Consider the following 27,806-nt stretch of genomic DNA (forward strand, 5'->3'; position numbering starts at 1 on the left):
ACAAAGATTGCAGAGCATGCAAATGATCTGCAGCCTCTTTGTGTAATGTGGTTCCTTGGGACTTGTAAATAATTAAAGCTCCACTTATGAACTTGCATATAAATTTTCCTTCCACATATCTTCCTTCCTCTCTTTGTACTCCGATCTCTCCTACTCTGATTCTAATGCTTAGAATCTACATCTCTTTCAAGCTGTACTCTTGGTCTTCATGCTGACTTTCTCTGGAACCATTTACTAGAAGTGATTACTGAATTCATGAATCCATTTCTCTGGTGCAGGCTTTAATCTATACTTTTGACTCGGTGCAAAGATCCATTGTCGCTCGGTACAACTAATAACTTGTCGAATCGCCTAGTAGATGATTTCAAATGCCTTGAGCTATTTTTGGGTCAAAATACTACGACAAAAGCCAGTGGCTAAATGAGTTTTTCATTTCATGACAATTCCATAGCTCACAACATTTAAGCTTTGGATATAAGACTCTACAAACCTTCTTGCACTTACATAACCACTGAAACTTCCAAGGATAAAGAAGATAAGTCAAGCTGTACCAAAAACCCAAGCTAAACTTTAGAAGAATGATTCTAGGAGGTGCTAGTTTGGTGTTCACAAAAATTAAGTTCTACGTGGCATGAGAGGGTTAGTCTAGCTCGAAGAAATTGGTGCGAGACACATGAGGTGGATGAATACTAACTTACCAAAAGTATTTTCCCGCATAAAATTCTCATCACTTGTATTCATTCCCTGGTTGTTGTAACAACATGCTCATAACTAATAACCATCGGAAGAAAGTTTATAAATTAATACCGAGTCCTCTCACGTTAAATGTATGGGAGAATAAGAACAACTCAATTCTCTGATATTTTTAGGATCATGTTATCGTACTGCATTAAATATCTGAGAATAAAACTTCATGAGCCTCATGCCAAGTATGTTCATAAAATTTATCTTTTCTGGGCGCACTTCTCTGGATAGTTCTGCTCCCCATGCTCTTTCTTTCCTCTATACATATTCTTTGGGTGAGGATGAATCCTCTAGCTCTCATTTGAGGCCATTTTGGGTTTGTTTATCTTCTGACTCCAAAGGATCTGTTTTTAAGTTTTCCGGGTTACTTCTTGATCATGAATACAGGTAAGAGTTTTTACCATTAGCATCGTGACAAGAAGAAATTCCATGGAAATTTTTTACCACTTTCCCTGTAGTAAGAGTTGCTTTGGGCTTCTGGTATTGGGTCTATCCGTGTTCGGAGTGGTGGGAGCAGGGACTAGAATTCCAGCAGAAGCTGAAATAGAGGGACTTCTGAAAAAACTCAACAAGCCATCAGTAAAGACCATACAGGTCGTTGCTAATTTTAGTTTCTTTCTTTATGAAAGTATTAAAAAGATCTACATTCAGCAAATATGGCATTGATGATGTTGCTAAACGGAAAAAATATAAACTTCGAGGTGTTGCAGAGTGAAGATGGCGACGTCGTTGACTGTGTTGACATTTACAAGCAACCTGCCTTCGATCATCCTCTACTAAAGAACCATACTATCATGGTTAGGTTTTTATCTTGTCTAGTTTCCATCATGCAATCTTCTTGTCCTGAGGATGACAATGGGAGCACCGGCAGTCATTTCCTTAAGAAATGATGGGAGAATTACCCAAGTAAAATACTTATAATTGTACCTCCCAAAGAACCTTAATCTCCTCCAGTTGGAGGGTTGCAACCACTTCTCTATAGTCTAACCTGCGATTGTGTTGCTGTTTGGATTGTAATCATCTGTTATATTTCCTGAAAAACAAAAATGAATCATTTGTGCATAGATGAGGCCGAGTTTTTTACCCAAGGTGAAGAAAGATAACTTTTCCTTGGAAGCAACCGGCCAACAAATATGGCAGAGGAGAGGAAGCTGCCCAAGTGGAACAATTCCCATTCAGAGAATCCGAAAGAGAGACCTTCTGAAAGCTGGATCCTTCGGACATGGTGGTTTGAGCACTTACGAGCCACAGAATTGTACAGTACAAGTGAGTCAAAACTTTGGTTTCAATAGTTTATCACTTGAGGATCAAGGTATGATGAATACTTCAACGTTTTCGTCTGCATTCTTAGACTGCTGGAGCAACGGAGAGTGAGCTACAGCCATATTATGGAGTCAAAGCATATATTAGCGTTTGGGATCTGCTTGTTGTGAGTGGAGAATGGAGCTTGAACTCAGTTGCAGCAGTAAATCATGGGAGCTTGGTCGAAGCTGGATGGGGAGTGAGTCTTAGAAGCTTGGATTTTGCTGCTCTCACTGATTTTGCGTTTAGAACCTTAGTACATTTCCTTTAATGAGAAAGGCTCATCTTGGTCTTCAATTTAATGCATTTCAGGTTTGTCCAACCTTGTTTTTGGGCCCTGAGGCAAGACTTTTTGCCAATTGGAGGGTAAGAATTTTTTCTGCTCTTTCATTGCTCTTTCCCTCATTTAAGAATATATTTATACACACTATAGACACATGGAATGTGAATGCGAGATGCTTTCATTTAAACCAACTTCCTAGCAATTGGTGCATGTCAAAATTGCAAAGGATCCACACTGATAACTTCTACTTATAGTGCAATGGTGATCATTTTACTTGCTGCAATGATGATCATGGCGTCATTTATATACTGGATGGCTGCAAATGGCCCAGGCTGCCCCCAGTATCTTTTTGAACTCAGGCACCTCTCAATCAGCCAGAAACCACTGAGTTAAATGTTACATCAAATTAGACCCAACCTTAGGTAAGCTGAAAGCATACTGGTTTGCAAAAAATTATCCAAACACACTGGTTGAGAGCAAGGATCGAGGAGCAGACCCAATTAAACCAGAGAGAGTTTGGCTAGAATGACCTATTGTCCTTCTAGAGAGATCAGGACTTGGTGCCAGTTGTTTTCCTGCTCTGAAAGTCCCCAGTGATCTCTTTTAATCCATTATAACTCAATTTGTTTTGTAATGCGGCCAAGGATGGAGAAAACGGGTGCTACAATCACTGGTGCCCCGGCTTCGTCCAAATCAGCAACAAAGTCATGCTTGGCGCTGCTTTAGCTCCTTTGTCAACTTACGGTGGCAAGCAGTATGACGTGGAGCCCATAATTTATAAGGTATAAACTGATAATTTCATTCGTTATGAACTTGTAATGTTTAATCTGAATCGCAATCCATGAATATATATATATATATATATATATATATATATATATATATATATATATATATATATATATATATATATATATATATTCATGTTTTAACTTAACATGCATGGTGTGCACCCGTAGATTATTCGACTCAACTAAGCCTTAATCCAAAACTAGTTCCAACTCAGCCAGCCACTACAACCAGGAATAAGTTTAAAATGAATTCAATATTAATTCATGACAAAAGTAATCCTGCTGAGTTTGGGTCTAGAAAAAGTTCACCCTATCTTGTTACAATTTAGATGATAATGTGCTGATTTTTGCGGACCAAGAAGATCTGGAATAGTGTTCTACAAAATAAATCTTGTGTGAGGCATGATATTAGTCTATTATGTCTAACTTTCTCGTTCTAAAACCTTGGCAGGACGATATCCAACAAAGTTGGTGGTTCTTACTTTCTGATGAAATAGTTGGGTATTGGCCAATGTCCATAGTCCCTAATCTTCCTTCTGCCAAACAAGTTGAATGGCTAGGGAAAGTCTGTGACACGGAAACCAGAGGCTATCACACCACCACACAGATGGGGAACGGCCATTTTCCCAGCGAAGGCCATCTGAAATCATCATTCTTCAGGGACATGTTTATGAAGACTAAACACGCGGACTTCGATTATCCATTGCATTTGGAGTATACCAAAATTCGTCATTGTTATGATGTGGAGCAGGATGAATACGCAGTGCATTTATATTACGGCGGACCAGGTGGTCCATGCTGCGATGGACGCTGCAGCTGATGTGTTAAGGGCACTTACTATGAATTGTTTGCAAGCAAATATATTAAAAAACTTTGTTACATAAAGCCTATAAACTTGTTTACATGCATATATTTAAAAGGAGGGGCTAAGGCTCCACCGAAACTTATTAATTGATGGCTCTAGGAAGGAGATACAATGCAATCCAAAAGAGTCATCTAACAATTTTATACTAAGCACTAACATTATGTAAGAGGGCAACGGAGAAGAAGCATTTGACAAACTCTTAAGATACCGATTCTTTCTCCAACTTAATCGCAGATCTCTGATAATTGTTCTTGGTTTTCAAGCTAATTAATTTTACAACCCAAGACCGCATCTAGAAAGGAAAGCTGCAAGATATTATATGAACTTCTTGACCATATATAAGTATATATCCAAGATCTATATAGTATGTAGTAAATGAAAGACTAAATATATGCCCACATAGGTCTTTGCATACATTCTCCGTTTTAAGTGTTGGCATCGTTGCTAGGCTAAAAGTATACATTCATTCAAATTCAATTATGAGGATCACAAATTTAATTATAAATGCCATGATCAGCCTATAGCAACTCAAATGTGACTGTGTTGTAATATCCTCTAGTCCACATGTACTATTAGCTAGGTCTGCTCTTCTATTATTATAACAACTTAGGATCTCACCCAAAAAAGCCAGCTGAAACATATTATTTGAATTTCTTAGTTTGCATAAGTATCTAAGATCTGCTCAATTTATAGCCGATATAGGACTAAATACATACATGTGTCCTTAAAAATTTGTTCAATTTGGGCCATGTAAGTGATCATGCATGGCGTAGCTTAGGTTGTAGAAAGTCCCATGATTAGCATAGTGTTGGAATCCAGTTGATTTATCTTTCCTTTTTCTTTTCTTGTTTTTTGACACTAAGATTGAGAAAACCCTTATATACATACATACATACATACATACATATACGTGGCAATGCAGATGAGCGAGGAACACAAGGCTATGAATTTGCCATAGGGAAAGCATATTTTTGGAGTGCACATCAATCCAAACACCAACTATTGTTTCATTGCTGCACTCATATTGATTCTTCATGAGATATATCGCGATGAAGATATTGACATTGAAGATGCAATTGCAGATACAATCAGTGGAGTTTATACGCGACGGAAATTTGCGGTCAGCTAGGCATTTGTTAGCCTTGATGTTTGTTTAAATTTAAGAAAAGAGATTGTAATTTACAACCTAAAATCTAGGGAAGCTTGCAAGCCATTGTAGGCTACCCTCCAAATGAGTGTAACTTATCGAGTGCAGTCCAAGTTGCATCTACTCATGAACCATTCATTTAAATGGGTCAGGATTCTCTCTACTTCAAAGGTAGAATTGGATAGGTCTAGTCCTAAACATACCATGACTGTATAGGCCCTATGTTATAAATGGGACAACGCGTTGCAATCCCAACAAAATCTTAACAACTACAAGGCATCACATAAATCAGGTCGTCCATGATCGCAAGACAGGTCCTCTCCACCGAACATCACTTAAAATCACAACCTCAACCAGGCCTAGCCTTCCACATCTACTTCCATACTAATTAGCCTTCCCTGAAACCTTGCTTAGGCCCTTGAACTGATGACACATGAAGCCCATGCCTGGCAATTTAAGCTCCTCTTTCTCTTTTTCATGCTTGATGCATTCATACCACCTCTTCGCTCCCCAGTGGAAAACACCGTTTGGATGTCAGACTAAGATATTGGCTGCATACATTAACTCAAGCTAGTGAGAAAGGAGTGCAGAGAAAGATGCAATCGAACTTCTGAGGAAGCATTGATTGACATATATCCTTGTTTGAACTTCTGGGGTCGAAGTGTTTCTCCCAAAAAAAGATGAAGGGGTTTCTGATATGACCGGAGCGGAGAAAGAATTTTCTCAACCCATCGAACTCGAATCCCTCAAAAATTATGGAAAAAGATTGGTGAAAATAGAATTTATATTCCTTTTTCTTTCATTGATGATTTATAAATAAACTGTGATACATAATCTTTATTTATAATAGTAAGGTGAGGTATGCCCTTGCAAAAATCGAGTTCGATTTTTCTCTTAGTTCAAATTTTATTTATTTATAATGGGAGTTACCTCCTAGCCAAAATCCTACAAGAGAAATATCTCGAAAAAGTGACCTGGATAGGTTATCTCCAAAATCCTATAAGATTTTTCCACTTTTGGTACAGAATTTTTTGAAATTAAAAAATTAATTTAGTTTTGATTTAAGTTAAAAGCAACTTAAACTAAATCAATCTGTATATGTACAATTCAACTTGGAATAGACGAGCCAGCCTGACATACCAGTCTCCCTCTAGCTACCAAGGTTGGTGATAGGACTTGGGAGGATCTTCTCTTAAAATGAGAAAGTATCATAGAAATAGTCGATATGGGGCTAAATGAAACTAGCACCCTTCGACCATTTTAATCCCAACATTATCAATAGTTATGGGACCACAACTCGATATATATACGAAGCCTTTAAGGCTTTAAACGTAGCTAATGCTCTTGCCTATTCTACCATTGCTATTTCCATCTCCTCTCCTCCTCGCAGCAGCAGAGAACTTCTTCTCGTCGTCGAGCTGGAGAGAGAGAGATCAATAGTCAATTAGTTGGTCTTTCTTTCTCTACTATGTGGTCGAGATGGCATCGACTTCTAGGGTTTTCTTTACTGTTGCTGTCGTGGCTTTTCTCTTCACCATCATCTTCTCAGCTGTCCAAGCCTAGGCCTCAACACTAACTAGCAATGGTAAAATCTAGTCCAATGGCACATCGATAGCAAAGCAACTCCCCTATTTTCCTCTCCTCTCCCTATTTCACCCTTGCTTGCCTATTCTAGTTCCAACCACACCGAACTCTTAATGTAACTGGATGTTGGATCGGCCCTACCCTTTATCCATCAACAGATCTAGCTAGCCTGTTAGCCTAGGTAATCGAAAGGTAGCCAACTTTCTCTCTGTTTTGCTCCTCATCGCCTATGTGCGGCCTTGGTACGTCAACACTTTCAAGCCCCACCACCACCATGATCATTGAATTCCCTAGAATTGGTGAAGCTACTAGACTTCTCTTCTCCCTCTTTCCACTCTTTCTCTCTCTCTCCCTTCCTCTTTTCTTCTTCCAATCTGATAAACCGAACCGAACTGTACCAAAATTTTTTAGTCGGTTTGAACTAGATTTCATTTTAGATTGGTTTAGTTTGAATTTCATATTGAGGAAACCAATTTAAGTCGGTTTGGTTTCAAAAATACTTCTGAACTGATCCAATCCGAATTGTGTACATCCCTAACCCAAACAATAGAACTTGGGCCTGATTGCTAGCTGCAACGCATCCTTCAAGAGTGGTGCCATGTCATAAAGTTTGAAATATTATTTTACTTGAAAGAAAAAAAAGATTATCTCAACTAGGCATCGTGCGTATGTATATAAATATAAAAGTTGTCATTTTCGAAAGTTTGATTTGTAATTCGGTTTCTTAATATGATAAATTTTAATTTTGAATCTTGTCTAGCTCTATTCGTAGTGATCAAAGTTCACATAGGATCCTCTTGAATGCCTCTCTTTACACTTCTTCCAACAGCACTTGCTTTGTCGTTGGATAGCTAAACCCGACATCCAACCAGGGCGTGCATGGAAACCAAATACATGTATAGTATATATATATTTATTTATTTTGAAGACTGATGTGAATTTAAATGTTAATTATGCGCTATTTCTCACTCGACGGTTATATACCTTCACGTGTTCATTGAAGAACCCGTGCGAATTGTATGATTTACGTAACTTTTTCCATCTTGGAATAGAGTACGAAGAGAAAGTTGACGAGGAATTCTTCGGTCCAGGCGGAAGCGAAAGCTCGCTCCAGCTAGGAGGCCACAGGGGAGAGGAGAGAGTATATGGATGTTTCTCGGGCCCTCTTTCATTCAAATAGCTAAGAGTGCACGGCTATTAATAAACATCTCCGGAACGAGCCAAGGTAGAAGATAACAACCGATGGAAATCGAATTGGCTCTTGCCAATCTCCTTTGAATGGCTCAGGGCGCCGGCCATTTGGACTTCAAATCATAGCTATCCCTCAGAACTAGAGTTCATCAAAGTTTAGATCCTTTTAGCGACTGTAGCTGAAAACCTGGAGAAGAGATTCCACGTGACAAAACTAACTTGATGGAATAGCAGCAGTCCATTCGAGGACATCATTAGTTTGACACTCAACCTGAACCAAGAGAAATCAGTGGGATGCTTAATATTCCTTGATTTTGGTAGGACGTCTAATATTCCTTAATGATGACTTGGATTATAGATGACTAGATTAGCATCTTTTTGCTACGCAGGGAAGAATTGGCGTCGCGCGTATAGAAATATCTACATGGTATCACTATGAGAAGAAAAATATATCATCATCAAATCAAGAATATAATATTTATCATAACAAGTTCCTTCAATTCTATCGTGACAAATATCAATGACATTTGTCCAGTTAACACAGAATTTTGCACCACGCCACATGTTTTTTCTTGGGAATCAGATGGGCCAACAAGCTTCCTTGTAATATTCTATGGTTTGAATTCCTACCCAAAAGGAAGGTCGACCATAACGAGGGGGATACCTGCTTATAAATAGACCAGATATCCAAGAACCAGAACAACGAGAAGAAAGGAAAGACAGTAGAGAGATTGAAGAAGAAGGTAGAGTTTCCATTTTTGGCAGGAAATGGATGCATCAAGCGGAAGCACTTCGCCGTTGGCCGTCATCGGCCCTCAATTCTGTGCTTCCCACCCTGTTCAGCTCATCTTTAAGAAGAAGATCCGCGGTGTGAAGCGTAGATCCTTCACTGCAACTGATGCCTCGGCTGGCAACGTCATCTACGAGACCAAAAGCCCATGGTCCAACCTTAGGAAAAGGAGCACATTGTTCGATGTTGCTTCCGGAAATCCCCTCGTTTCCATTCAAAAGAAGGTTTGCCTTGCCTCTCAGGCCTCTCTCTCACACGCTCGCATTTCCAAATTTGATATCATGTTTTTTTCTGAAGAAGAGGATAGCATGTTAGTAATTTAAGATGCCATAAGAACAGCTTTTAATTCTGTTGGCAAGTTTAATTGTGAAGAAACTGTACCCTCCCACCAAATAATAATAACAATAATAATAATAAAACTTTACCGTGCATCCTCTTTTTTTTTTTGGTGAATCAAGTAAATTAAATTAAACGAGCATAAATACATATGTGAGAATCAGCAAACAAAATATTTAGCCTTTATATACATTCTTCGTCCTATAGTAATTTAAGCCTTGTAGTTTGGTGGCTAGTTAACGAAAGGTATACAAGAGAAGAGAAACCTTCAACTCAGACCCAAAGAAAAAAATTCTGATGTTGCCGGCAACTAATTTCTAATTTCTTTTCCCTTGCTATAATTTTTATTTGTTCCTCTAAGCAACTGAAGGTTTTGGAGGACCATTACAGTTGATCAAATGAATTGCTTCTCTTCTAGGCCTTTAATATGATAATTTCTTTCTTAGTTTATAATAGAAGCCAGGGTAGGCAGTCGGGAATTAATTAGAATTGCTTGTTACTAACACTAGTAAATACTCTTTGATTTTCTCTATATGGTTGTGAAGATAGCTTAGTATCGTGTTATATCTCAAATTTTAATATTTTCATGTTGAAGATAATGACCTGCAACATTTTTATATCAATTCCACTAAATTTGAGATGCTACAAGGTCAGTTATGCTTAAAGACACCAATATAGGCACCATAAAGCATCTGTATTTAAGCTCATGTTGTTGGAAGCAATAAACTTTTTTTTTTAAAAAAAAAAATATGTTGCGAGGAGGAGCAAGCTCCACTTCCTTCTTTAAGGGGATAAGGTACAGAAGGCAGTTTGACAAAGTGTCAAGCTGAAAAATTAGCAAGATTACAAGTAGAAAGGTTTTTTGAGAAAATTGTTCAAAGCAATAGAAATATATTATACTTTGTTTTCATCTGGCAAAATTTTACTAGAAATTAATAATAACCATCTATGAGTCATATAGAATTCTAACTACATACGTTATGTGCAGGTACTGAATGCCCATGGCCAATGGCAAGTTTTTATCGGTGGCAGCTTTGACCCTAAAGATCTGTTATTTACTGTCGAAAAGACTAAAATAGTTCAGTTTAAGAGCAAATTAAACATTTTCTTGGCGTCAAACACCGGCAAGGATGTTTGTGATTTCACCATTGAGGGAACTTTTCTCACAAGATCATGCAAAGTCTACAAGGGTGATTCCTCAATGGTCATAGCTCAAGTAAGCTCCTAACTCCTCCATAGCCAATTAATCTTAGGCTGTTCATCTAGTCGAGTAGGTTAAACTGAGGTTTTTATTAGGAAATTCATCTTAAAGTTGGTGTCTAATAAAGATGGCGGCTAACTTCTGCATGGTGGGCAATGCAGATGAGCAAGAAAAGCAATACCAAAGATAAGCTTCTCAGAAGGCTAAGCTTTAGTCTGTCTGTCGAACCAAATATTGACTCTGCATTCATTTTTGCACCATTTGTGATCTGTAATCATGTCCACGTGGCAAGAAGAAAGAGGGTATTAAACATTGCCACAATTCCTTTGGCTGTGGCAACATTAGGTTGTTTTTGATTGGTTGTCAGAGATAGAAAGGCTGGCATTTTGTTTTCTAATTTTATTGGATGAATCCGCACTCATCAGGTATGATCTACCCGTTTAAGCCAAAGAAGAAGAAGAAGAAGAAGAATAAGAAGAAGAAGAGACAGAAAAGCTAGGTGTTCCCATAAGTGACGAGTGACTGCAAAATTTTCATTGTTAGCCAGAACTAGGTGAAGGCAGATTGGGCCTCGTTGCTTCATTCTAATTCTTTGTTTAAATTCAATAAGATTCTTTTTTTCCCTTTTTTTTTTGATGGAACAAATACATAATTTGTTATTTATGAAAATTAAGGTCATGTGTGTCCGTGAGAGGTTTCATGTTTAATTTGGACTCAAATGGTTGTTATAGTGGTTGTAAGCCGTGAATGTTTCTTTGATTATTCTCTCTGTGTTATCTGAGAACTTTTTGCACATATGGAGCCATTGTTGGGAAATCAGTGTCTTGCCTTTGGAATGACTGTCATCTAATATTTAGGTCTTAATGATTCTTTTCCTCTTCCTCTTGAAAGTTCTCTCTCTTCATTGATTGATTTCATTTCCAATAAAAGAACTGAAAGATAAAGAGAAGGTTTCCTCAGGAAATCAAAGAAAGCACCCAAAGAGATAGTGAACTGGATTTTTTTTTTCATCCCTTGGTTTGGATGGCTGTTATATTTTTAGTCCTTCACTTGTTCATAAGTGTCGTAAACCAGGTTCGAAAAAGGGATATAAAATGCTAACCCTGAGATAACTAGTCGTGAAATTGTAGCCTTGCAAAGGAGCCGGCACCAACTTGCTTTTATCTAACTAGGGGCAATACATCACTTGTTCTGAGTTGATAGGGATACGTGTTGTGACATAATCTACTAACGACTTCACTTGTACTCTCTGGAATTAATGCTGTCCTCTTGTCACCCTCCCTCCCCCCGGGGTAGAGAGAATCTCAGGTATATGATTGAGGTTAACTAAGTTGTTCTTTCTCTAAATTCTTGGACCCGAAAAACTTAATTCAAGCAAGGAGGGAGGACGTGCATCTCCATTTCAAGTGCAAATTAATTCTGAATCATGAAATATCGATGCAACTGACACTAAATGCCATGCAGAATTGTAATTAATATAATGGGGACATATAAGATGATAAGATTAAAGATGGCATTGTGACACTTGAAGCAGTCCAAAAAATCATCAGGACAAAATTGGATGAATTAGATAATAACATGTATAGCCATAGCACAACTACAAAATGCTCGACTTTGGTGTGCACCATGTGTTGTGAAGACCGATAATTACACTTGTTTATTTTTGTAGTAATGCACCGAGATAAATAGTCGATGAATTAGCCCGTAATTGGCTATGTGCACCCAGTGCATGCAGAATAACTAGGGTGATAATTTCTTTAAAAAAAGAAGAAAAAATAGTCCTCGAATGTTGTAACAAGAAAGCAAGTGCATTGTGATAATTATCAGCTCGCAAGTCTGCTATCACCTTCCTTTTGATTTTTTATACATTTTTTCTGTATCGATATATGTAAATAAATTATTTCCACTTCTTGCTACGTGGATGCATGTGATTGAAGGGGGGAAAGTGGATAATGAATCACGCATCTCCACACACGCCCTGTCTAAATTGACGGATATTTGGTCAATGCTGGTGTCCTGCGTGACCTAATTTTTTATTCTCTACCTTGGGCTCATGCCCATTTAATGTGCCATTTTTTTTATTATCAATTTCGTCATCACTCACCAAACCCCATACAGCCATACTGCATGAACCAGAACGGGCATTACGAAATAATCCATAGATTTCATCCATTTCATATGCCTGCCCCTAATCATAAGACCCCATCGGGTTGTAAGTCAACTTAACTTCCAACAAAAAGTTGAAAATAAACAGTGGTGACGCCGGTGTACCAGTCAATCATGCGGACAGAACGAGACTTCCACAAACTGGAGTCCACCAAACGAACGGCGGAGCTGGCCTCCCCAACTTTGTGGTGGGCCCTCCTTTCCCTCTCCCTCTCTCCATCTCTCGCCGCCCAAGACTTTCCCGTGCCGCCTTCCACTGACGATAACAGCTACAAAATTAAGGAAACAAATTCGAATATTTCCTACGAAATCCCAGCCATGGTCCCCAATCGGCACTCTATTCCATATGGCACGATGCGACTGGTTCGAAGCTGTATAAGTTCCCCGTTTTTCTGCCACACGTGGCAGTGGACATATTTGGGTTCTGTGTTTGGGGCTCTTAGGTCCAAATGGGGATGACGGATGAAAGAACATGGGGACCGCTAAAAAAGAACAGAAGGCCTCTTTATTCGGGCATTTGTAGTGATTCCCAATCCGGTTTCTTTTCTTTTATATATAAAAGAGATGTTCTCTTCTTCCTCGCGGTTTCGTTTTCTGGCTTTACTAATTATTAATGGAAGAGAGAGGGGGGGATTTCGAAGGAATGCTTGTAAGCTAAAAGAGTCTTGATTTTTGGGTTCTTATTCTCGATCGCTTGTGCCGTCTTCTAGGGTTTCGTTCTGGGAGCGGAGATGTCATCGTCCTCGGCTTCGGTCCGGGTCGAGAAGGCGACGAGCGATCTCCTCATCGGGCCCGATTGGACGTTGAACTTGGAAATCTGCGACTCCATCAATACCGATCACTGGTGAATAATCCAAAACTGTGGAAAGAATGATTGGCTGTTCCTCTTATGTTTCATATGTTTCAAGCTTAGTTCCCTTCTTTTGTTTTCATTTCTTTTTTTTTTTTGCCTTCTAGGGTTCTTGATTCTTGAAGGTCTTTTTGGGTGGTCAAAGATTTCGATTTTAGTTGTTTTGTTTGGAATCTTGCGTATCTGGATTTCGTTTTGTGAGGAAATTGTTTGACTTGATTTTTGACTTGAAAATTTTCGTTGCCGCAGCATCAATTTCTGATCCTTTTATTTTTTTTTTTATGGATTTTTTGCAAGTTTTATGGTTATTAATTTTTTTGTCCTTCATAGTTTCCTCTGTTCACGAAAACTGATGCGTCATATGAAACCGTTGCTCAATTGAATGTTGAGGATTGCTGCTATTTTCTTATTGTCCTTGTTATTTATTTATTTATTTATTTATTTATGTGTAGTTTTTAAAGAATAGCTTGTCCTATGATGTGATGAAAATTTTCGGCCAAATATGTGGCGTAGATAGTGAGTTTGATCATGCTTCTTGTCGAGGAATGATTGAGTGAATTATACATGCTTCTTACATGTTACTGGCACTGCGTTTCTTTCTAATTGATGCATGTTACTGATAAATAATAACTCGTGGTTCAGTTACATACTCTTAGATATAGAAGGATCACCAAACCCAGAATTTGAAATTATTGATGCTAAAGACTCTTACTTATATTAGTTGACCTAAAGGGTTATTTTGAAGCTTTGGAGTTGGGTTAGTTTTTCTTTTGGGGTTCTGTTGGGTTTTCTTTGAGTTCTTTCCATAGTAGGAAGCTGGTCAAAGTTGATCAAGTTGTTTTCAGATAAAATTAAGCCAGGTTGGTCCTAAAGCATTTTAAGTTCTTAAAATTCTCGGTATTCTTGCTTCAGAGATTCTGTATAGATTATTATTATTATTATTATTATTATTATTATTATTATTATTATTTTTTCGAAACTTGATTTAGAAGGATTATTCTGTATTTCCTCAGATATTTTGCTAAGGTGGCGATAAATGTAATTTAGCTATGCTTCCGTGCTAGTTTCCTGATTGATTTGGTGCTAGACAGTAGGTTGACTATATTGAATCTCTTTAAGAGGAAGGGGATTAAGCTTTCTAAAATCAAACTTAGGACCTATTTGGTTCATGGGAAGAATTTTTTTTTTTTACTGGAATGTTTTTTCTCGAAAGATGATTTTTGAGAATATGATGCCTGGAAAAATAGTTTTGGCATGTTTGGTTGATCATGGAAAGTGGCACATTCGTGGCTTATATTTGGTTGAGCATCTACTTTTGTAAGAAAGTTATATGAAATATTTATTATACCCTTAATAAAGGAAAAAATCTTACCTATGGATTTTGATAGCTCAAAAAATACTTTTGAAAAAAAAGAGGCTCCAAATCCTAACAGGTGGAAAAGTAGTTTCCCATGTCTCTCATGGATTGTTTTTTCATAAAAATATGAGAATCTTATTCCCATGAGAATGCTACTTTTTCATCTCTCTCCTTTGAAAACTCTAACCAAACGAGAGACTTTTCTTTATTTTCTCGTTGACCACACTTTCTCTTTTCTTTTCCCGCAAACCAAACGAATTCTTAGTGGTGGAGATTCAACGTGAAGTGATTATGAGCTTGCACACCATGCCTCTCAGTACATTGAAGGAACAAAAGCTCTTGCCATCCATCATCTGCCATTAATCCATGCAAACAAGTATGCTAAAACAATAGGGATCAGATATGGTGGCATGTGATGTTAGGCATAGTGTTACCAGCTACCAAACAGCAAGTAAAAGGCGCTTGAAGTGTGAAGGATGCTGGCATCATCATTCTTAGAAAATTAAGGTTATTTTTTTTAAAAAAAAATGGAAATTTTGATCATCTTGGTGGGTGGTCATGCCCCAAATGGACCAAGACCTCAGATAAACTTGGCAGAGATGGAAAGTTGGAAAATAGAAAACGACCAAGATTTTTGAGATCTCAGCCAATATTTTAGGAATAGAGATATAAGAATTTTGGTAAATATGGTGTTAAGTAATCCTGAAACACTCTAGGACATTAGTATGAATTTTTAATAGTAAAAAGGGTACTTTAGGATTGTTAAGGTTGATTATGAAATACTGTTTGATATTTTAGTATTTTGTCAGCCAATATATCAGAATATCTCCATTTATGTTGGCTGAGATAATAAGAATTGATATCATGGTCTGCCGTACCGGTCGGTACGGGCCGGTACATACCGGTACCGGATCCTACCGGTACGGTACAGCTATATATTTCGGTACCGAACCGTACCGGCCCGTACTGACCCATACCGACTCGGTACGGGCCCGTGCCGAACCGGTACCAGCCCGAACCGACCAGTCTGTACCGGCTCCAATTTTTTTTTTTGGCTTTTAGCCTCATCGGTACCGTACCGGTTCGGCTCGGTTTGGTTCGGTACCGTACCGGTACCGATGCCCACCGGTACGTCGGTACAGTCGGTACCGTGTACCTTGATTGATATGCTAGCCATATCGTATTGGTGAGTGTGAGCTTCATGCTGTAAAATGCACCTAGTTTCTGGTGGTGCTGACATATCTGCAGTTCCTAGAACTAGGATCACCCTTAGATCACTTCAAAAATATAAATATTAAACCTAGATGTGAAGTTCTTTCATTTTTTTTAATTTGTTCCTGTGTGCAGTTATGAAATGCAATGTTTCTCACTTTTGTGAGTTTTTTTTTGGTCAAAGTGCAGTGCTTATCAACAAAGGAAACTAAGTAACATTGTGACTATTAAGGTAGACTGGTCGCATTCTACAGCTTAATAATATACAATACAAGAGCATGATATGCCTATAACTCTATGTGATGGAATTATATATGTTTGATGTCTACATTATGCCAAAGATGAAGTCCTCATAAAGAAATAAAGGAGCTTTGCTGGCAACAATTTTCATGGTCATTGCATGTAAAACTGTTCCTGTTGTATGCCACTCATGGACTGATACACCATAAGAAAAACTGCCAACCAATTCCCTTTCTTTTATTATGTGGTGGATGGTATATGTTACAAATTATTAAAATAGCCCATTCTAATATCTCCTTGTGTTTAGTCAAAACTCTTGTAATGATTAATCATATCAATGCAAGTTTTATCCGATAGAACTCTCTAGCTGTTCTTTAAACGATGACCAACCATGTTTCTTGTTACTACTATTACCACACAGGCATACAATAAAAAAGCTCTAATATTATCTAAAACCATCATTGGCAATGTTTTCTCGAAGTCAGAAATCATTATCAGAAAGGAAGGAAGAAGATTGAGGGGAAGCATTAAAGGTCACTTTGGCATCTTTCATATTTACTATTGGTAGAAGGACCGAGTCGGTACTGCAGAAGATGACCAGTTTTTAGTAGGCAAGTTTTATTGTAAAAAGAAGAGAGATACTTAATCTCATGCCAGTAAACTGATTTTGAAGAAATGGTTTATAAAACATACCTCGGGAAGATGTCTTTGCATCATGACCTCTATTCATGATTTGATTCAATTTGTATTACAACAAAATATCGGTTTAAGATTGGAGATGAAAGACTTGTAGATGTTATAAACTAGGAGGCTACATATCTAGTTTAACAGTAACTTGTTGGAAACCAGATGTCTTATACATTGTAATTTTCAACTCCCTCTGTCTCTCACAAAGCACATGCTTGCCCTCCGTATCTTGTTCACATTATGTCCATGCTGCATGCATAGATGATGGGCACCTTGATTGTTTCTAGAATTACATCTTGATTTGTTTCTAGAATTACACCTTGATTTGTTTCTAGAATTACACCTTGATTTGTTTCTAGAATTACACCATGAATTGTACAAATTGAGATTCTTTTTTCCTGGTCATATGATGGATGTTTTACGGCTTTAGCCGCATTAAAAATTTTAATGCCAATTCAAGCTCTATGATGGATATGTTTGGAACTGTTTGTGAAAAACTTATTTGGTATATTGAATCAGGCAGGCAAAAGATGTGGTCAAAGCTGTGAAGAAGCGCCTGCAACATAAAAACCCAAAGGTCCAATTTCTGGCTTTGACGGTATGTGCATAGTTTCACGAAAGCTAAACATATACATTCATTGAACACAATCTGTTTCTGTTTTTGCATCTAGATGTTAAGTAGCATGGAGGCTTATTAACTGAGAATCATAGTATTGATGGCTTCAAATTTTGATATTTATATTACCTTTTCAACAATGAATCATGAATTTCATAGGTGGTGCATTTAATATTCTGCTATTCGTCTGTTCTGTCAATGAAGTTATTTTCTTTTGTTAGCATGCTGCTTGGAGGCATATGTATATCGGTTGACAGTTTTAATCTGAAAGGGTCATTATCCAATTATGGTCCTGGGATTCTGGGGTCTTGGGAGGGGTGGACTGGGGATAGACCTTACTTTTGTCCTTTTTTTTTCCCATGAAGTGGCTGCCCTAAGACTTGAACCACACCATTGTGCTTATCAGCGAAACAATGGCCCCTAGATGACAGTTGTGATCTATGTTCAGTATATTTGTCTGACTCTGTAGACATCTAGGTTGAAATTGTGCCACATATTTCCTATAACATTTCAGTTTGCTCTTTGCAGCTTTTAGAGACGATGATAAAGAACTGTGGTGATTATGTGCATTTTCAAGTTGTTGAACGTGATATTCTGCAAGACATGGTTAAAATTGTCAGGAAAAAGGTTAGTTCCTTTTATGGTCTATGAACACTGGATGTTTGATCATGGTACATAATTGGTAGTATTTTTACCCAATGCTCTTATGTCCATTTTGAGTTACGAATGTATCTCCCTCAATTTATTTTAACTAAAACACTGTAATGAAAATTTCCCTCAGAAATTTCAGTGAACATGTTCCTTTGCATTTTGTTTTTTTCTTTTTCTTGTTGTTTTTGAGAAAAGATTGACAAGTCTACCAATTCATTTCATTAGGATCATAAGATGAACTACAGTAAAACCATCTCTCCAAAAAAATAATACTCTGAACCTGCTTATTTATATCTTCTTTATAATTAAAAATAAAAAAGATGACCACTTGAACCAATATATTTTCACTTCTTTGTTTAATCTCCTCCACAGATTTGAGATGTAGGCTGCAAATCCTAGCATTATGTTCTTTTCAAATTCTCCACAAAACCACAATGGCTAAAATGTTATATCCAGTTTTATATGATTTCAGATCTCCGTAGTCCTTCATGTTCCCTTACATTTGGATACAATTAAGGCTGTATTTGTTTCCAGGATAGTCAATCACGGGGTGGTAACCAGTTAACCATGAAGCCAAAAAAAGGTTATTTGGTTATTAGTCGGTTAACCACATCTTTTTGCTAAAATGGCAAAAATTGTGTTTGGTTGGAAAAGCATGGGTTAAGCAATTATAGAATAAGTAAAAATGGGCAAAAAAAAGGTAGCAATAAAGTACGGTAAAAGGTAATGGGAGAAGGGTGAAATGTAAAATGGGAATAAAATATGAGAGGTGAAGGGCTTAACTGCCTGGTTAAAGTTATTCCCCCCCCCCCCCACCAAAAAAAAAAAAAAAAAAAAACCGCGCGCCAAAAAAAAAAAAAAACTGTGATTACATGTGTTATCTTGGATCTACCACAGTGGAACAAATAAGTATTTTCTTTTGTGATTTAACAGCGAAAGTATACCTCTTTGTGATTGATTACCTTTGTTATCTTGGATATATTATACCGTAGAATGAGAGACAGGCAGAGGCATACCTTGCATACTCAAAGCTTAATGGCTGGAACAAAGAAGTGTTTGTGGGTGATGTGTGGTTCCCACGTCTTAGAGACATAAACAAAGACTTTATAAGATAGCAACATGGCCAAAATAATGTTGTATTGCTCCAAGGGTCATACATTAAAGGAAGCCCAATCAAAAATGATGACTATGATGGTTTTAAGAATGCCATGTGGATGGGTGATAAAAGCAAGGGGTGGGTCTAAGTTAATACATGAGAGGAAACAAAATGAGAGGCTAAAATGTAACTATTTGAGATGGTATGGGCTATAACCATGTGCATGAAGATTTGATGGGACCTCAGCAACAAAAAAGCTACGTTCACGCCATACCTCTCGAAGAGGGAGAGAAGACCTGAGATATGCGTATGAAAGTTGTGTGAAGGACTAGTCAAGGTTTGTGTTACCAAGGATGTAAAATATTCTTGAGAAAGGAATTTTTTGTCAATATCGTGTAGTTTGGGTAGGGTTTATTGGCTCATTATCTGGGTATAGAATTTTACTCTCATGTCCTTACATTCTGTGTGGGTGAGAGAATTAGAAGGGTAGAGCATCTTAGTAATGCATATCTCCAATTGAACTTGTGGAAAGAGCTGGGACAGGTAGAATATGGATTGATGTTCATATTGTAGGTTTGCATGCTTGTGCCTTTTCCATAAATATCCTGTTGTTGATTATTGTAGTCCTTATCTTCAATTAATGTTTATGGGACATATATACAATAGTCTTTTTCTTTGATATTATGACAAAATGTCTTAACTGAATCTAAACGAACACTTGTTCTCAGTTGTAGTCATTAGGAATATCAGCGGCACCAAAACTTGTATAAACTATCTCTGCAAGGATGTATGCTTCGACTGATGGGCATAATCACAATTTGCGGGCCACTTATATATTGGATAAATGTGATTTGCAGATATTTTTCCATGGGCCTATATGGGCTGTCAATGAGCAGGGCCGGCCTGAATGATATGAGAGATGCAACTAAAAACAACCGGGTTTTTTTTGTCCTAAAGCCTGATTGTCCCAAAACCTGAAAATGCCTGAAATTTTTCAGGCTGAGACTAGGCTTGTAAACATTAGAAAATAAACTGTTTCTTGTTTCAGCATGGCCAGGCTGAAAAATTATTAGAGTCAGATTGGGCTAAGGCCTGGTCTCTTTCCCCCGTGAGTTTCAGGCTATGCAGGGCATATGCCTAAGTTTTAAATTCTGGGCTTGAGTTCCAGCCCATTAACACCCCTACGCAGGTGAAGAAATTTGAGACTGCTTATCAGGTTTAACCGTAACTGCAATGCATGAATCAACATTTTAGTGGCATGAAGGAAGCACATGTTCTTAAATCTCATGTGAAATCTCATTGACTTAAAAACTTTCTTCATTAAGTCTAAGTAATATCCTTATCAAGAAAATACATTAAAAAGATATGTGCAAGCTTCCTTTTGCCTGTTTCATATAAATCATACCTTAAAAATGTTTCTCTTTGGTGGTGGGGTTGGAGGGGGAGGGCGGGGGTTGAGCATGACTAGATTTTGCTTCTTATGATGTATTTTTCTCTTCAATATTTATGAAAAAAATTACAGACAGATATGCAAGTAAGAGATAAAATTTTGGTATTGCTGGACTCTTGGCAAGAAGCATTTGGTGGGCCAGGAGGAAAGTATCCTCAGTACTATTTGGCATATGTGGACCTAAAGGTATGTAATGTTGTACCTTTTCTCTGGGAAATGTCCCTATTACTTAGATAAAGCTAATTCCCTAGTTGATAACACGATATATGCATTCTTCTCTTACCTGTGAATTGTTTTTTTATGCATACGTATTTCCGTAAATTTTAATGTTATGATCTAACTTGTGTATGACCGACAGCATAACAATATATTGCTTGTTTGCAATTGTTTTTCTTTTTCTTTTTCTTTTTCTTTTCTTTTTTTCTGCAATTGTGAATTTATGTTAGATATGTCTTATGACAAGTCCAACTTTTGAAACCAAAAGAATTGCGTTTTGGACAAGCATTGAGCTTTAATATTAGTTCGTGCTCAAAATATGTGCTGGTAAAATAATAAATTTATGACCCACAAATGATCTTTTCACTCTTTTGTTGTCCAATTGGCCTTGATAGGCCATATAAAGAGACAATCAACGTTTTAAGTATAATGTGCAAAAGTCATGTTGTGTCATGCTATGTAGTGTTTGGCATGCGTTGGTATGCATTGGCATGCAGCTTGTGTCATGCCATGTAATGTTTGGCATGCATTGGTATACATTGGCATGCAGCTATGCCATGTGCTGGTCAGGCATTGGCATGACATGTGGTGATCCATACCGCTAGCCTGAATGATACTTTAATCTCTGGTGACAGAAATCTCTCTTATATTGTCAGTTTGTAGGACCTAAAGGTGGGCAATAAGGATATAAGCTTTAATCAGTTTAAGGCCCTATTTGGGATTGCTATTGATAGTATAGTTTTTAGAAGTAGAGCTTTCGGAAAGTAGAGCTTTTGGAAGTAGAATTTTTATTAAAATCCATTTGCTATTTGGTAACTACATTTATAAAGTACTGTAAACTGACGTATGTTTGGTAACCAAAATGAGAAAGTGCTTTTGGTATGATAAATGACAATAAAGGATATTGCATAGTATTACAAAGGGGAAAGTATAATACAATATAATATCATATATTATTATATATTAAAATATTATTATTTTGTATAATATGATTGCAATATAGTACAATATAATATTGAATACTATAGCATGATAATATAACATAATATGATATGATATGATATAATCATGCATTATTAATAGTAGAATATTACTACAATGTAATATAATATTATTATAATTATAACATAATACATAATACAATATAAAATAATAATATTATAATATAATACAGCAATATAATATAATATAACGGCTTAGAATCTAATCTAATAATAGATTATATTATATTATTATAAAATATTATTATATATACTTAATAATAATATAATATTATTATAATTCAATCATATAATATAATATAATATATTATCATTGATATTATTAATTGTATATTATAATAATAATAATAATAATAATATAAAATTATGATTGTAAATATATATATATGTCCATATATACATATACGGATATATATGTATATATGTATTATACATAGATATATATATACATATATGTGTGTGTGTATATATATATTATATGCACACACAGATATGTATATATGTCCATATATATATATATAGATATAGATATGGACACACATATATATATATACACACACAAATATATACGTCATATATATGTGTATGTGTGTGTGTGTGTGTTTGTGTGTGTGTGTGTGTGTAGAAATGAAATCTAGGATAAGAAAAGGAGAAAAAATATAATAGTTCGGTGCCTTAGATTATGTTTATGTAATGTATATGTATATGTATATATATATGTATATATATGTATATGTATATATATATGTATATATATGTGTATGTATATATATATGTATATATATGTGTATGTGCATATGTATATATATATATGTATGTATATGTGTATGTGTATGTGTGTATGTGTATATGTATGTGTGTATGTGTGTGTGTGTGTGTATGTATATGTATATGTATATGTGTGTGTGTGTGTGTGTGTGTGTGTATATATATATATATATATATATGGACATATATATAGATATGGACATATATATGTATAGATATATATTTGTAGATACATACATACATACATACATATATATATATATATATATATATATATATCTGTACATCTATCTGTACATCTATATAGATATATATCTGTATAAATATATTGATATATATATATATATATATATATATATATGTAAACTTGCAACTCAACGGATTGAATCAAATCAATTAAGGAAAATAGAAATGAAATCTAGGATAAGAAAAGGAGAAAAATATAATAGTTCGGTGCTTTAGATTATGTTTATGTAATGTATTTGTATCAAATCAATAGAAGCAATGATTATATACACAGATATTAATGAAAAAAATACTTCAATTCGGAAAGAATATGCTAGAAATCCCTAGATATTTTACCCCATATGACTACTGAAATTTTTTCAGTTTTGGAATTTTTTATATTATATTTCTATATTAATTATATTTTTTATACATTTTTATTTTCTATTTGTTTTTATTTTTTTATTTTCATTATCTCATTATATATATATGTAATGAAACATGTAATTAATATATACATTTATATATATATGGACATGTGTGTGTGTGTGTGTATATATATCTGTACATTTATATATATGGACACACACATATATATAAATATTATTGCTATTATTAGTAATATTAGTAGTTTTAGTATTATTACTATTATTAGTAATATTACCATTATTAGTATTATTACCATTATTACTATTTTTAGTAATATTACTATTATTAGTATTATTACCATTATTAGTATTTTTAGTACTATTGCTATTTTTAGTACTATTGCATTTTTCAGTAGGATTGCTATTTTCAGTAGTATTGCTATTATTCATATTATTACTATTATTGGCACTATTACTACTTTTAGTATTATTACTATTATTGGTAGTATTACTATTATTGGTATTATTACTATTATTGGTACGTTTACTATTTTTGGTACTATTGCTATTTTTAGTATTATTACTATTATTGGTGCTATTGCTATTTTTAGTATTATTACTAGTATTGGTACTGTTACTATTTTAGTATTATTACTATTTTTAGTATAATTATGATTTGTAGTATTATTTCTATTTTTAGGATTATTACTATTTTTTACTGGTACTATTATTAGTACTATGCTATTATTAGTACTACTGCTTTACTATTTTTAGTATTATTGCTATTATTAGTACTCTTACCAATTTTAGTATTATTACCATTATTAGTATTAGTACTATTATTAGTATTATTGGTATTATTACTGTTATTAGTACTATTACTATTATTAGTATTGTTACTATTATTAGTATTATTATTATAATAGTACAATGTTACTATAATATAGTATAATATTATTATTATTATAATATATAATATAATATAATATAACAGATTAGAATCTAATCTAATAATAGATTATATTGTATTGTTATTATATATTTAATAATAATATTATAATAGAAGCATACTCAATGTTCATTAGTTTATCTTCTTGTATGTGGTAATTTGGTCATCTTACAGTAATACTAGTTCTGTTTTATAAGGCCTCACATTAGGATTGCTGAAGATATCAAATGCTTTAAATCTGCAAATTGTCACCTTTTGACCTTTATTTGTTATATTTCTTGTTTCTACCTTTTCTTTTTATCATTTTGGCTGTCTGAAGATCTGTTGTTCATTAGTTTATATTATCTCAGTTTTCAGCCACCTACCTTTGTGATTTTGCTGTCAGTATGCTTTCTTAATTATGCTTCTACTGTCCTTTTTTTTGTTTTCTTCATAAGACCATTGCCCTATGCAAATTATTCCTTTTCAGTTAGGTAGATCATATATTTAAATGCACATATTAAGTCATATAGCAAGCAAGTATTTTGTTCATACAAGGGTATAATGCTTGTATTTGCTTATAATACATGCATTTGCTTCCCTTATTCTATAAATAGAGAGTGTGTGATGCATCTAATACATACATTCATTTCCCTTGTTCTATAAGTTGAGTGTGAGTGTATACGAGTAGGCAAAGTGCATGTATGCAAGTACTTTTTGTGCTTCATATGCTAATATTATCTCTAGGTAAAGAAATAAAGCATGGCCATGTGGATTTGTATAAATGTGTCGTTATGTCTTTATGAAGTTGTTATAACTCAGAAAATTTTGTTGATACAACTTCTCATGAATAGTATTATACAATCTTTTGAAAGTTGCAAAAACTTATTTATTTTTAACAAAAAAGAGTACTAGAACATGATCATTTGGCTAACTGAAAACATATGCAGAGATCTGGTGTAGAATTCCCTCAACGCCCCCCAGATTCTACTCTAATATTTACTCCTCCGGTCACTCGTGTAACCCCAATACCTAGACATCCTCAAGCAGGGTATGGAATGGCCAGCAATTCTACATTAAGACTTGATGAAGCAATGGCATCTGAGATGGCAAACTTGAGGTCCCCCATTGCACCCTCCTCTTCTTCCTTTTTTTATGCTTTTGTATGTAATATTCATTTAGACTGGTTTTTCAGTTTAGATGTAACCTTTTGCTCGCTATTCACTTTATCTACTGGTTAAGATTTCTTTCTTGGTTTTCAGCTTATCAGATTTGGATAGTATGCAGAGTGTGACAGAGTTATTAAGTGATATGCTCAAAGCTGTGAATCCAAATGATCCTGGGGTATGCTTCATACTTGGGCAGATTGTATATGATTTCTAAAGTTACTATGGCATGTTGCATCAAGTTTACTTTCATGAACATAGGATCAATATATTGCTACTTGTTGATGGCCTATATCATATAACCTACTGCATTTATCATTACTTTTTAAAATTTTAGGCTATTAAAGATGAGGTGATCACAGACCTTGTCAGCCAGTGCCGCTCCAACCAAAAGAAGGTTATGCAGTTTGTCAGTTCTACCAGGTATTGCCCCAGCCATAACCGAACTTGTTGTCCATGTTAGTGATTTATAGTAAAACATTTTTTCTGTTGAGAGAAGGGACGGTGAAACCCAATCTTCTTCATGCAAATGAAGCTTCGACGGCTTTTTTTGTTCAAGATCAATTTACGCCACTAAAGATTGTTCATTTGCATTGACAAGTACCTTGGATATTATTGCACCTCTGGAATTGGAGTGCATGTGTCCCAGTTTGCTGTGATGACCTTTGATCACTTCTGCCCTACAATATATTATGTTTGCCATTGTATTTCATCTGAGTTGTGTGAATATATTGAAACTTCAGTAGCAGACTATGTCACTGCATCTGGGAATGAAATACTTGACCTGTTTGGGAAACCCATTCTCTTGAATGAGAAACCTGCTGTTCATTTTTGTCTTTTGGGTCTCAGTAACCTGTAATTTGTTGTCTTGGCAGGGATGAGGAGCTCTTAGGGCAAGGTCTCGTATTGAATGATAACATACAAGGCCTGCTTGCAAAACATGATGCAATAGCCTCTGGCTCTCCTCTTCCAATTGAAGCATCTGAACCTAATCCGGGACCAAGTGTTTCTGCTGTATCCACACCTGAACCCGATCCAGGACCAAGTACTTATGCTGTACCTAAACCTGCAGAAACTAAGGGTTTTGAAGATGATGAAGAAGAAGATGATGATTTCGCCCAGTTGGCTCGAAGGTTCAAGAGAAACTGACCTCTTTGTCTCTTTTTTGGCAACATTTTGGCCATTGTTCATAGTCTTGATGTTTCTGTATGCAGGAATTCGAGATTCAAGCCAGCAACCACTCATAGCTCATCTGCTGTGACCCTACCTGATCCCCCAGCCTCTCCAAGCCATCTAGCTGCAGAAGGCTCATCAGCAAACAATGCACTGACCCTACCTGATCCCCCAGCCTCAGTTAGGACTGCCACCAAAGAGCAAGACATGATTGACCTTCTGAGCATCACCTTGGCATCGAACCAGTCACCACCCCATACTCCCCTAACACCTCGTGCCTCAAATCAAAACGAGTCTCCTATATCTGTTTCTCCAAATGGACAAGGGTATCCTTACAATCCCAAGGCGTATGCTGTAAACCAAGGATACATTCCCTCCAGCAGTTATGTCGCCCCCCGGGCTCAGTCCCAACCTCAATCTACCCCTCCACTTCAACCCCAAGCTCGATCTCAACCAGAGAGTCAGCCTCAGATACTCCATAATTTTAGTTACCCACCCCCACCATGGGCGACTGTTCCTGCAAATGCCAACACCAATCCCTTTGCATCAAATGCCCGCCAGTATCCTGCCCCTACTGCCCATGCTGGTGCTTATGGGTCAAATGCTTCTATGCCTCCACAGTTCTTTAATTCATTTGGTTCTAGAATTAATAGCACCCCATCTACCACCGGGGAAACACAGGTAAGTCCTGCTGCTCATGTGCCAAATGCCTCTATTATGCCTCCGCAGTACTATAATTCATCTGGTTCCAGAATTAATAGCACCCCATCTGCCACTCGGGAAAGGGCGAACGCAATCCTGAGGCCAATTGGGCCAGAAACTCCTCCCAAACCATATATTTTATCAAATAGATTATTTGAGGATCTGGTAGACTTGAGAAATGCTGATGGAAGTCTTAAGCAGCACAGCACCTAGTTTGTCCAGTGCATCCAGCCGAGGTACGAACGGTGGAAGAAAATAAAACCCTCGATATATGATTTTAATGTACCATAATTAGCAGGGAAATTTTCCTGCAGACTTCTTCAGGTTTGTGATTGTGTTGTATGATCCTCATCTTTTTATTATTATTATTAATTTTCTTTAACATCGATCAACTTGTATTAGCAATATGTTATTTGCGGCTAGAGTCTTCGAAATATGTAAGTATTAACATACTTGGAATTCAATGTGGATGGCTAATGGGTTAGGCCATATCCAAGATCTTATCCTGGATCAATTTGTCATCTATATAACTGTACACATGCCTAGATATCTGGCTAAAGAGAGGGCAAAGAGAACCAAAGAATTGAAGAGATCTAGGCACAATAAACTACACAAAAAAATAAAAATGATCAAGGCCAGAAAACATTCTTATTTTTTCAGTTTTCTGTGTTGCAGCATATGTATCATCACACGCACGAAT

The 27,806-nt window shown here is 36.0% G+C and overlaps 3 protein-coding genes across 5 annotated transcripts; all 3 read left to right on the forward strand.

The window, feature by feature from the left end:
* Nucleotides 1-1,121: 1,121 nt before the first annotated feature.
* LOC103702215 lies at nt 1,122-3,940 on the forward strand. The gene is made up of 7 exons (XM_039125152.1): nt 1,122-1,131; nt 1,262-1,338; nt 1,455-1,562; nt 1,810-2,010; nt 2,096-2,245; nt 2,296-2,358; nt 3,572-3,940. The coding sequence occupies exons 1-7, from the start codon at nt 1,122-1,124 to the stop codon at nt 3,938-3,940; spliced, it is 978 nt and encodes a 325-aa protein (XP_038981080.1).
* A 4,735-nt stretch (nt 3,941-8,675) lies between these two features.
* Nucleotides 8,676-10,424, forward strand: LOC108511119 (protein LURP-one-related 15-like). The gene is made up of 3 exons (XM_039125153.1): nt 8,676-8,921; nt 10,022-10,249; nt 10,362-10,424. The coding sequence occupies exons 1-3, from the start codon at nt 8,676-8,678 to the stop codon at nt 10,422-10,424; spliced, it is 537 nt and encodes a 178-aa protein (XP_038981081.1).
* A 2,532-nt stretch (nt 10,425-12,956) lies between these two features.
* On the forward strand, nt 12,957-27,607 carry LOC103702091 (TOM1-like protein 6). 3 transcript variants are annotated; one of them, XM_008784385.4, is made up of 9 exons: nt 12,957-13,244; nt 17,266-17,344; nt 17,891-17,989; nt 20,632-20,745; nt 25,016-25,185; nt 25,328-25,409; nt 25,569-25,654; nt 26,107-26,364; nt 26,446-27,607. In XM_008784385.4, exons 1-9 carry the CDS (start codon nt 13,132-13,134, stop codon nt 27,317-27,319), a joined length of 1,875 nt encoding a protein of 624 aa, XP_008782607.2. In that variant the 5' UTR covers nt 12,957-13,131; the 3' UTR covers nt 27,320-27,607. The 3 variants fall into 3 exon arrangements, with proteins under 3 accessions (XP_008782607.2, XP_008782608.2, XP_038980273.1); XM_039124345.1 differs by having other exon boundaries at nt 12,959-13,244; nt 17,270-17,344; XM_008784386.4 differs by lacking the exon at nt 20,632-20,745.
* The last annotated feature ends 199 nt before the right edge of the window (nt 27,608-27,806 follow it).

The sequence above is a fragment of the Phoenix dactylifera genome, chromosome 3, assembly GCF_009389715.1.
Source record: "Phoenix dactylifera cultivar Barhee BC4 chromosome 3, palm_55x_up_171113_PBpolish2nd_filt_p, whole genome shotgun sequence".
NCBI lineage: Eukaryota > Viridiplantae > Streptophyta > Magnoliopsida > Arecales > Arecaceae > Phoenix > Phoenix dactylifera.

Bases quoted from the DNA above. Each gene is read 5' to 3' on its own strand.
- LOC103702215 (XM_039125152.1), top strand. The intron at 2,246-2,295 runs GTGAGTCTTAGA...TTTTGCGTTTAG, and splicing joins TGGTCGAAGCTGGATGGGGA to AACCTTAGTACATTTCCTTT. The intron at 2,359-3,571 runs GTTTGTCCAACC...AAACCTTGGCAG, and splicing joins TTCAATTTAATGCATTTCAG to GACGATATCCAACAAAGTTG.
- LOC108511119 (XM_039125153.1), top strand. From the start codon at position 8,676: ATGGATGCATCAAGCGGAAGCACTTCGCCGTTGGCCGTCATCGGCCCT. The intron at 8,922-10,021 runs GTTTGCCTTGCC...CGTTATGTGCAG, and splicing joins TCGTTTCCATTCAAAAGAAG to GTACTGAATGCCCATGGCCA. The intron at 10,250-10,361 runs GTAAGCTCCTAA...TGTCTAATAAAG, and splicing joins CCTCAATGGTCATAGCTCAA to ATGGCGGCTAACTTCTGCAT.
- LOC103702091 (XM_008784385.4), top strand. From the start codon at position 13,132: ATGTCATCGTCCTCGGCTTCGGTCCGGGTCGAGAAGGCGACGAGCGAT. The intron at 17,345-17,890 runs GTATGTGCATAG...TGCTCTTTGCAG, and splicing joins TCCAATTTCTGGCTTTGACG to CTTTTAGAGACGATGATAAA. The intron at 25,410-25,568 runs GTATGCTTCATA...TTAAAATTTTAG, and splicing joins TGAATCCAAATGATCCTGGG to GCTATTAAAGATGAGGTGAT.